The 10,309-nt window shown below is 47.5% G+C and overlaps 1 protein-coding gene across 2 annotated transcripts in view; it reads left to right on the plus strand.

Moving 5' to 3' along the window:
• The window catches only part of LOC310683413 (phospholipase A2 inhibitor and Ly6/PLAUR domain-containing protein-like), an 11,357-nt gene extending 4,960 nt beyond the window's left edge, over positions 1–6,397 (plus strand). For both annotated transcript variants that reach the window (XM_083453320.1, XM_083453319.1), the window contains exons 4-6: positions 2,149–2,298; positions 4,044–4,181; positions 6,046–6,397. In XM_083453320.1, the coding sequence (XP_083309446.1) occupies positions 2,149–2,298; positions 4,044–4,181; positions 6,046–6,248 (491 nt within the window). In that variant the 3' untranslated portion in view covers positions 6,249–6,397. The remainder of the gene's footprint in view (positions 1–2,148; positions 2,299–4,043; positions 4,182–6,045) is intronic.
• The last annotated feature ends 3,912 nt before the right edge of the window (positions 6,398–10,309 follow it).

Below are 10,309 nucleotides of genomic sequence, written 5' to 3' on the forward strand. Positions count from 1 at the left end.
TCCGACGCAGACGTTGACCCCTCTGACTCCTCCCACTCTCTTCGGCGGGCTTTAGGACTCGGCTCCCTACCCGGGCTGCCCACCGTGCCGCCCTCCTGTACATTTGAACTTGGCGCGCGCGCGCGTTTAACTTTCCTGACGACCGTTTCCTCGCTCCCTGACGAGGGTGTGGTCACTCCTGCCTCCTGTTCTCCCGCTGCCCGCGCGCCACCTGATCCCGATGCCTGGGACTCCTCCCCCCTACTGCACTCTGGGGGGGACGCTGGTCCTGATTTCCAGCTGCTACTCTCTGAGTCCCCTCTGGCCCCTTCTTCCCGAGGTGTCTCCTTGGGCACTCCTCTTGCCCTGACTATGGGGGCTCCTTTCTGTGAATCCTCCGAGTCACTGGAAAGACTCAGAGAACTCGGATTGCTGTCATCGCTGACATTTCCTTCGGACTCCTCCCCCTCGCTCTCCATTTCCTCCCTCTCCTGTGCCTCTGCTCCTGAACCCCTGACAACACCATATTTGTTTTTTTTAAAAAAAACTATACACTGCAAAGCTTTTTTACTAAAAGAATAAAACAATACAATTATTTGTAAGAACAAAACAACTGTTTAAGACATTCAAAAAAATTAAAAACAGCAATTGACTAAATAATAATAATAATAAAAACAGCAATCTGCATATGTGGGAAGGCTTGCTTAAACAAAAATGCTATTCAGCAGGTGTGGAAAAGAGTACAGTGAGAACAGCTGCTTGCCTGATACCAATAAGCAGGGAATTCCAAAGGGTAGGGGGTGCCATACTAAAAGATCGGTTTCTTGCAAATGCAGGCCAGGCATTGTGTGGCATTTGTAACAGAGCCAGTTCCGCTGATCAAAGGGGTCGAGTGGGCACATGTGGAGCAAGGCAATCATAGAATCTTAGAGTTGGAAGGCACCCCAAGGGACATCTAGTCCAACCCCCTGCAATGCAGGAATTTCAGCCAAAGCATCCATGACAGATGGCCACCCAAACTCTTCTTAAAAACCTCCAAGGAAGGAGAGTCCACCACCTCTTGTGGGAGTCTGTTCCACTGCTGAGCAGCTCCTACTGTCAGGAAGTTCTTCCAAATGTTTAGTCGGAAACTCCTTTCTTGCAACTCGAGGCCATTGGTTCGAGTCCTACCATCCAGAGCAGGAGAAAACAAGCATACTCCCTCTTCCATGTGACCTCTCTTTCTTTTTTCTTTTCCTTTCTCCTCCTGCGATGAGGCTACATTTTAATATTTTAATGTTTCAATATTCTAATGTTGTATTTTAATTTTGTTTTTAAGTTGTAATCATTCAACTTGTTTTTATTATTGCTTGTTAGCCGCCCTGAGCCCGGCCTTGGCTGTGGAGGGCGGGGTATAAATAAAAATTATTATTATTATTATTATTATTATTAAACATACCCAGCTCCTTCAAGTGCTCCTCATAAGGCTTAGTTTCCAGACCCTTGATAATCTTGGCCTCCCTGCTCTGCACACATTCCAGCTTGTCGACATCCTTCTTAAATTGTGGTGTCCAGAATAGGATCAGTATTCCAGGTGTGGTCTGACCAAGGCAGAACAGAGCGCTACTTTTACTTCCCTTGATCTGGACCAGGGGTCAGCAAACTTTTTCAGCAAGGGGCTGGTCCACTGTCCCTCAGACCTTGTGGGGGGCTGGACTATATTTTGAAAGAAAAAATGAAGAAATTTCTGTGCCCCAGAGATGCATTTTAAATAAAAACACACATTCTGCTCATGTAAAAACACCAGGCAGGCCCCACAAATAACCCAGAGATAAAATTTTAAATAAAAGCACACATTCTACTCATGTAAAAACACTCTGATTCCCAGACCATCCGTGGGCCGGATTTAGAAGGAGATTGGGCCGGATCCGGCCCCCGGGCCTTAGTTTGCCTACTCATGATGCACACTATACTCCCGTTGATGTGGGAAAACTGGTCTCAAGTAGCCAAGGCCTTTGTACACTAATACCTTGTACACTAATACCTTCAACACCTTGAACTTGGCCTGGTAGCAAATCAGCAACCGGCATAGATCTCCGAGCACAGCTGTCATATACAGACAATGGTGAACCTTTCTCCTGGTGACTAAATAAACCTCTTTGTCTCTCCTTTCCCTGGCCTCCTGCTTAGATGGACCATCAGTGACAAAAGTAGAGAAAAGGTGTTCAACCATGTTTCAGTGCTCCATGCCTCCGTTTTACTTCACTTTGGGGGCTGGAAGAAGAGTACGCCAAAGCTGGGTCTGCTGCACTGACGACTGCGATAAAGTTGTACCCGTCTGTAGGTATACAGTGGTATTCCCACTTCCTGTTTCCCTTCCTTCACTACTTCCTTCCACTCACCCTCCAGAGCCCACTTCCTTCTTCCATAGCTTCATGCAATATGGCACCTGCATATTGCCATCTGCAAACTGTAATCGGGCTCCTCCTCGCTTACCTTTCGCCCTGAGCATTCTAGGCACAGCCCCACAGTTTAAAGCTCTGTGTCCGGGCCTGTACCCAGAAATGTGGCACAAAAGGAAGTCTGGATGAACCCTGCATTTCTAAAAGCCAGCTGCCCTGAACCCTGGAGGCAAGTCAGTATGTCAAGTCTGAAGTCCAAAGTCTGAGGCTCAAGCCACACAACCAAAGTTCAAAGGTCAGGACATGTAGTCCAGGGCCCATCCAAGTAGCTAAGTCTGAAGTCCAGCAGTCAGGATACAGTCAGCAAGGGTCAAACCCAAAGCGCACTCACATAGTGTGCCAAGGGGTATCCAAGCCAAGGTCCATCGACATGGGCAGTTGAACAGGCACAGCACTTCAGCTCTGCTTCCCTTTTGGAATTTGTATGCTGACAAGGCATGTGGCTCTCACCTGTTGCTACTCCAATTGAGGAATCACATCCTCCAGAGCTAGCAAGCCCCATCTGGCCAGCTAGGGGGTCGGGCTGTGGGCCCTTGCCTGCCTCAGCCTCCTAGAGCGCTCCTCCTACTGCTCCCTATGCCTTGGAGCCTGCCATGTTTGTGGGGACAGGTGCTCCTCAGGCTCTGGTGATGGGTCCTGCTGTTCTGGTTCCTGTGCATTGACCTCCATGCCCTCGCCATCCTCGGTGACCCTGTGAGTACTTCCTTCCCCATTCCCTGCTTGCCCTGGTGTGTCCCAAGTTACACCCTTCACTGGGATCCTCTTCCTCCTCTTCCTCCTCCCTGTGGTCCTGCCAGTTCATGCTGGTGTCCTCCTGATATTGTACGACTACGAGTCCCTCATCCTTGACTGTTGGCCATGCTAGGCTGGTGTGTTTGCGTTTCTGTGTGTTAAATCCTGTTGCTTTGACTCTGAGTGGCTATTCCCCGCTGTGAACAGGCACTTGCAGCCAAGGCAGAATAGAACCCTGCCCTTTCTCCCACCAGCTGGAAAATTAGGCCAGCTGATTGGGAGGTGGGCATGGCTTGGAGGAAATAGCCAAATTGGAACCCCTGGCTGGCCAGTATTGGGTTCCCCACCCCTGACGTCGGCACTAGAAAACATTTTGGAACAAGACAGGATTGTGCAAAAGGCATGGGCGCCACTTGAGCTAGGATGGGATTAAGACTGAAAAACATGGCAGAGCACCTTGTACAAAGTGGTCAAGGGCGCCAACTCTAGGGGGTGGAAGGAACTTTGGCCCCGCTCAATATTTGTGGGCAGGGGGCTGAACTCTCCACCCCAATATTGAAGGCTCCCCCAAACAGAATGGCCTCCTTTCTGCAAACATGCCCTCTGCACTCCCCATCCCCCTCTCTCGATGGGCGAGCAATTGTGTGCCAAGGCAGGAGCAGGGCATCTGGATTGCACCCCCCAGATTGCATGCCCGGGCAACGGCTCCCAACCACATGCATGATGTCGTTCATATGTTGCCAAGTGACACCGGGGCCCCTCAATGTGGGGGGCAAGTTGGCGCCCCTGAAAGTGGTTGTGAGCATAAAACCTTTGTCTGTGTATTACCTCCTCCTCTGATGAGATGACGGACAAATGCTTCTCCCCCCCCCCCATGCCCTCTTCTTTCAGTGATACCAGTACAGACTCGATCCAATGGAGTAATGTGTCCTGCCTGCCACGAATGGAAGGAGTCATGCCAGACAGAGATGACCAATTGCACTGGAATGGAAACGAGCTGCTTTAAGATAACCTCACATGTAGATACCAGTAAGTGGTTTCCTATGCAGGCATTCTGCTTCTCCTCTATCTGGTAGGTGGGATGAGTTTCATGGCAGGGGCATTTTGCTCGGTAGACAGAGCAAAACCTGGATGGCTCCGGCTGGCTTATCTGAATGATTGCCTCATTACTACTACTACTACTACTACTACTACTACTGTTAGTATTACAGTCACAAGCAGTAACTATTTTATTTGCCTAGCTATAAACCATAGCAAAGGGGGGAAAGACATCCAGTGTCAAGCCACTGGTTTTACTGGTATGCTTTTTCATACTTATACCCCAGCTTTCCTTGAAAGAGCTCAAAGTGGCGAACAATTCCCCTCTCCCCATTTCATCATCACAACAGGCTTCTGAGGGAGGACAGGTCGAGAGACAGCAACTGGCTTAATCACCAAGCACGTTTTCACAGCTGAGTTGGGACTTTAACCCAGCTTTCCCAGGTCCTAACCTGGCTCACTAACCTCTGCACCGAATGTACTCCCTTTATAAATCTGTCTGGGCTGTGCAGATCTTTTCCAGAGGTCCTTATCCACCCACACCTGCAATACATGGTGGCTGATATCTGAGAGGAGGCTCGGATGACATCAGTGTTCAGATCTTTTGGTTGTGACCTGACAACCTTTTCATTCTCCCAGTCCTTTGAGCATCTCTTAGTCCTTGGGGCAAATTCTTTTAGCCAGTGTGGTGTAGTGGTTAAGAGCAGTAGACTCGTAATCTGGGGAACCGGGTTCGCATCTCTGCTCCTCCACGTGCAGCTGCTGGGTGACCTTGGGCTAGTCACACTTCTCTGTAGTCTCTCAGCCCCACTCATCTCACAGGGTGTTTGTTGTGGGGGAGGAAGGGAAAGGAGAATGTTAGCCGCTTTGAGACTCCTTTGGGTAGTGATAAAGCGGGATATCAAATCCAAACTCTTCTTCTTCTTCTTAGCTGTGTTTTTTAAAAATGCAGTTTTAGATGCATCTATGCTGCTGGTGCTGGTTTATATGTGGATCACTTTTAACACACTGTATTGCTTTGTCGTGTCCCCTCCTCCCAAAAAAACATGTTATATATATTTGGTTTTTTAAAAAAAATTATTGCAAACCATCCAGAGGATGTAGCTGTGGATATATGCCATTAACAAATAATTTCCAGAGTAGCCCCTGTGTTTGTCTTTTGCATTTAAACCCATAAAGAAACTTATAGAGTGTTTGAAGACTTGTGTATTTATTATCATACAAGCTTTCATGAACTGCAGCCCACTAAGGTTGCTACTGTTAAATACATATTTATCACTGCTGCCTATTCTCTTCTGCCATAGTAGGAGCCAAATCCTAGGGGCAGAAGTCCCTTTGGTTGTCCCAATAAAATATTCGATGTGTCATTTAAATGGTGCAAGTGTGCCACCACTTGTGATTGTTGCGTGGGGTGGGACTGTAGTTTCTTAAAGAGTTGTTTGGATGCTGCTATTCCCCTCACAGAACTACAGTCCCCAGAGTGGTTTAGCAATCCATCTCCCTTCACAGGGAACTCCCGGCATTGTAGCCCCTTGGAGGGGAAACAGGGATTCCCTAACACCTCTCAGCCCTCTTCAGAAACTACAGCTCCCAGACTTCTTTGGGAGGGGGGCTGTTTAAAGTGGTATCACAGGGCTTTAAATGTATGGCGGGAATGTGGTCTAGTTGGAAGCAACACTTCATTTTCACAAGAGCTCTGGAAAGATCGGCCTGCCTGAGCGCCACTCCTCTGTGTCCAACTGGACTTTGTGTAAAAGGGAACCCTTCCTCTCAAGCAGGCTGGGCAGAGTGGTTTGGGATACAGAGGCAAGCGGCAATGGTTCCCCTAGCAACCCATCTTGTCTCCCACGTGCAGATGGAACCCACGTTGACCGGACCATGATGGGCTGCACTACAAAGTACACCTGTGCGGCAATAGAAAGCGAAGCCACAAATTTCCGTCCCGTGTCGTCTGAAGCTGTCCAGGTGGCTGAATGCGCACATTCTATGGGATCTCGACCCTCTGGCCTCCTCCTGCCAATCTTTTCTGGGCTCCTGCTGCTGAAGATCATCTTGTGAAAGGGACCTGCATGGGATTCCATCTCCTCTGCATTCATTTATGCCTGTCTTTTATCCACTCGCCACTTTCTCTGAATGCAGTTTAGCCTTTCCAGGAGGAATTCTCTGTTTTCCTCAGTGAAAATAAACACCAGGAGTAACAAAAGTGACGTGTGAACATGTTGTATTATTATTAACAACAACACATAAACATTTTCTTCTACCTCTAAAGGTCCACAAACCACAGCAGAATAAGACAGCAGATAAGGCAACCCAAACTTTCACAAAGCTGCAGAAATCGCAATTAAAATAAGTAGTTAAGAGTGAATGCAAAAATCAATGCTTGTCCTTGAGGTCTAACTTAGAGGTTGCCAGAGCATAGGCAGAAATTATGGGCTCTAATTCCCAGCGGGTCCCAGGCTGGGAAAAGCTCTTCTCTGAAACCATGAAAAGCCACTAGATGGAGTGGTAGTGTAAAATCCAGTGCTCTTTAAAGGGCTTTAAAAGGATGTTCTCAGTCCAGCAAAGCTCAGTCACCCAGAAACCTTTCTCCAATTCACGGAGAGCTCCACTTGCCAACGAGCCGCCCCATGTAATGCACCTTAATGGATGCTGCCGCAGTGACTCATCCCTCAGCAATGCTTTCCTGGGACTGAGTTTCATTATCATTGTTCTGATGAATAAAAGTAATGGATTTCAGAAGGAAAGCGAGAGGAAATTCAGAGCCCGCACATGAATCGATCGATATTGGTGTTATGAGGGCGCGGGGCGGTTTGGTGCCGCAATTAGGGACCGGTGAAATCTGCCAGTTTTAATCTACCTCAAGTTCTCATTTTTTCCAGTCCTTAACATTTCCACATCAATTTTCATTTTTAAAAAAGAAGAAGCCATCATGGAGACAGGCCAGATTGATGCGGAATTGTAGCAAAATGAATTTAAAGGCAGGCTGGTCGCAGTTTAAAGTGCCGATGGTGACCCTTATAAAGCTCTAAATTTTTTGGAACCAGGGTAGTTGAAGTACCAATTTCATCTGTATTGCAGCAGCCCCTAAGCTGTGGAACCTGTTCCCCACAGTGGCACAGGGCTTTCAGCTGTGGTCTAAACCACTGAGCCTCTTGAGCTTGCCGATTGGAAGGTTGGCGGTTCGAATCCCCATGATGTAGTGAGCTCCCGTTGCTCTGTCCCAGCTTCTGCCAACCTAGCAGTTTGAAAGCATGCCAGTGCAAGTAGATAAATAGGTACCGCTGCTGCGAGAAGATAAACAGTGTTTCTGTGTGCTCTGGCTTCCGCCACGGTGTCCCATTGCACCAGAAGCGGTCTTGTCATGCTAGCCACAGGACCTGGAAAGCTGTCTGTGGACAAACGCTGGCTCCCTCAGCCTGAAAGCAAGATGAGCGGCGCAACCCCATAGTCGCCTTTGACAGCACTTAACTGTCCAGGGGTCCATTGCCTTTTTACACGCACACACATACCCCACCCAGAATAGTGCCCCAAATTTCATTGCTCTTTATCCCACGATTCTCTGAGTTAATAGGACTGCAAATGGATTTTTTTTTCCTTCCTGGAAGAAATTAGCCTGGAAATGAGTACTAAATTTCTACTCTATTCTGTTAGATTTCTGATAGTGGCTTTTATGCCATGAGAAAGCTCAAACATAACACATAAATTACAACAGCTAAGGAAAGTCAGGGGTGCAGAACAAACTGCCTTGTGAATGCATCTCTTGACTCATGGCCGAAGACATTTTTTTTAAAAAAACCATAAAAATAAAAAAACATGATTAACATTGGCTACTTTTTGCCTCCTGCCCTCCAACCAGTGTGGTGTAGTGGAGCCAGTGTGGTGTAGTGGTTAAGAGCGGTAGACTCGTAATCTGGGGAACCGGGTTCGGGTCTCCGCTCCTCCACATGCAGCTGCTGGGTGACCTTGGGCCAGTCACACTTCTTTGAAGTCTCTCAGCCCCACTCACCTCACAGAGTGTTTGTTGTGGGGGAGGAAGGGAAAGGAGAATGTTAGCCACTTTGAGACTCCTTAAAGGGAGTGAAAGGCAGGATATCAAATCCAAACTCTTCTTCTTCTTCTTCTTCAACTACCACCACTACTACCACCACCACAACAACAGGCATTCAGTCCCTGATCTGGATCTGGACCACAATGAATGGGTGCAGCTAACACATGCACTAGGAATCCCTTCCTGATATCCCTGCTGCAGGGATAGGGAACGTGTGGCACTACAGATGTTGTTTTACTCCCAATAACCTCGGTCAGCAGGTTCAATGGTTGTGGATGATGAGAGCAAGAACTCAATGGCAGCCAGAGTGCCGCAGGTTTCCCAAAGCTGCCATGCCTGTAGCTCTCAAAAGAGGAGAGGGAGAACAAAAGTGAACCACACAGGCTCCCAGGATAGCTCAGTTGGCAGCGCATGGGAGTCTTAATCTCAGGGTTGTGGGTTCGAGCCCCACGTTGGGTAAAAGATTCCTGCATTACAAGGGGGTGGACTTAGACACTCATAGTCCCTTCCAACTCTACAACTCTATGATTAAATCATCCTTTCATCTACTCCAGCTCTAGCCAATGCATCTTGAAATTACTGTTAGTTCCGTTTTTAAAGGAGTTCATTTAACGTTCCGGATTTCTCCTAGAACATTGCTGCATACTTTTTCTAGTAAGTGAGTTGCTTCACCGCAGATAGAGAAACTGTTGGGTAAGAGAGGGAGATAATGTCTTCAAACTTTTTTTGCAATAGCATTCATAGGGTGCACCATTCATCATCATGTTGGCTCTTATGAGACTCTTCTTCTTCTTCTCCTCTGTGCTTCTAGTGACAGGTAAACTCAAAACTATCTTGGGAATTGGGTTGTTCCGCTGTGAACAGTTCAGCAGAACCAGATCCAAGCTAGCATCGTACGGGGAGGCTTTTCGATGCAAAGAATTAAAGCATATTCTCCAAGACGGCTGAAGGATGCCATTCCTAGCAACATTTAAATTTGTTAGCAATGATTCTTCTTAAAAATTTTCCAGACAATTTTAATAAGGCTGTGCAAGGCACCCCCAATTTGCAAGCCCAAGACGCTTCTTGGGCTGGCGCAATACGTTTTGACACTTGAGGAAAACCACAAAATGGCGTCCCGTCCCCCCCCCCCCCCAGAGAAGAAGGGTGAGGGAAGAAGATCTACATCAGAAGGGTGGCATAAAGATCTGCACTGGGATCTGCTGCCCCTTTGAATCCTGCAGCCTGAGTCAGTCATTTCACCTTGCCTCCTGGGTGGGCTGGCCCTGGATTCAGCAATCTAGATCCAACGGGACCTGGACCAGACCTGATATTTGAATCAGGGGCTTTGCACATTCCTAATGCTTTAAAAACCACAACTAAACATGCGGTTATTGGTGAGGGGAGGAAAGGGGATATGCAGATTATGTCTCTCATCTGAAATGTTTCCTTCTTCCCTTCTTCCCACCCAACTTTGTCTCCCCCTATTTTGATAGCTCTGGAATATTCCAGGTGGATGTTGTGTCCGGGATGGAATCAGCCCAAATTATCCAGATTTGGTTCAGGGATCTGGGATTTGTCCGGACTAGATGCGGTGCTAGTTTTCAGAATTTTAAAATTTGTCATTTGTGGTTTTTTTAAAAAAAATTATAAAAAATGTGTTTGACACCCTCAGCTCCTTGGGGAGGAAGGATGAGAGACAGATTTAAATAAAGAGCTACAAGGAGGAGAACATCTGCTTGCTTAAGGCAAGTGCAGAACCGGAAGGTACCTAGTCAAACTGTCTTGTGTGAGAACTTCCTGCCCTCCATGTTGTGAAGACCATTCAAAGTAAGCTCAGGGGCTGAGCTCTAACGCTGGTGTTGCCCTGGAGGCTGGCAACCTTTTCTTTCTGCTCCCTTGTTGCTAATCCAGCTACATTTATCAGGCCACACATCTGGTCTTGGATGTGGCGCCTAATATAGAAAGATCCCAATGAAAAAAGCAAAGAGAAGGCTGTGTGTGCTTCCTACTGCTTGGCCTTAATGCCAAAGTTCTACAGCCCTATCTGTACATTTGTTCCTCCAAGTGATGTTTTAAACCCCTAATTAAA

This window comes from Podarcis tiliguerta, assembly GCF_965153285.1.
Source record: "Podarcis tiliguerta genome assembly, chromosome: 8".
NCBI classification, from domain to species: Eukaryota; Metazoa; Chordata; class Lepidosauria; order Squamata; family Lacertidae; genus Podarcis; species Podarcis tiliguerta.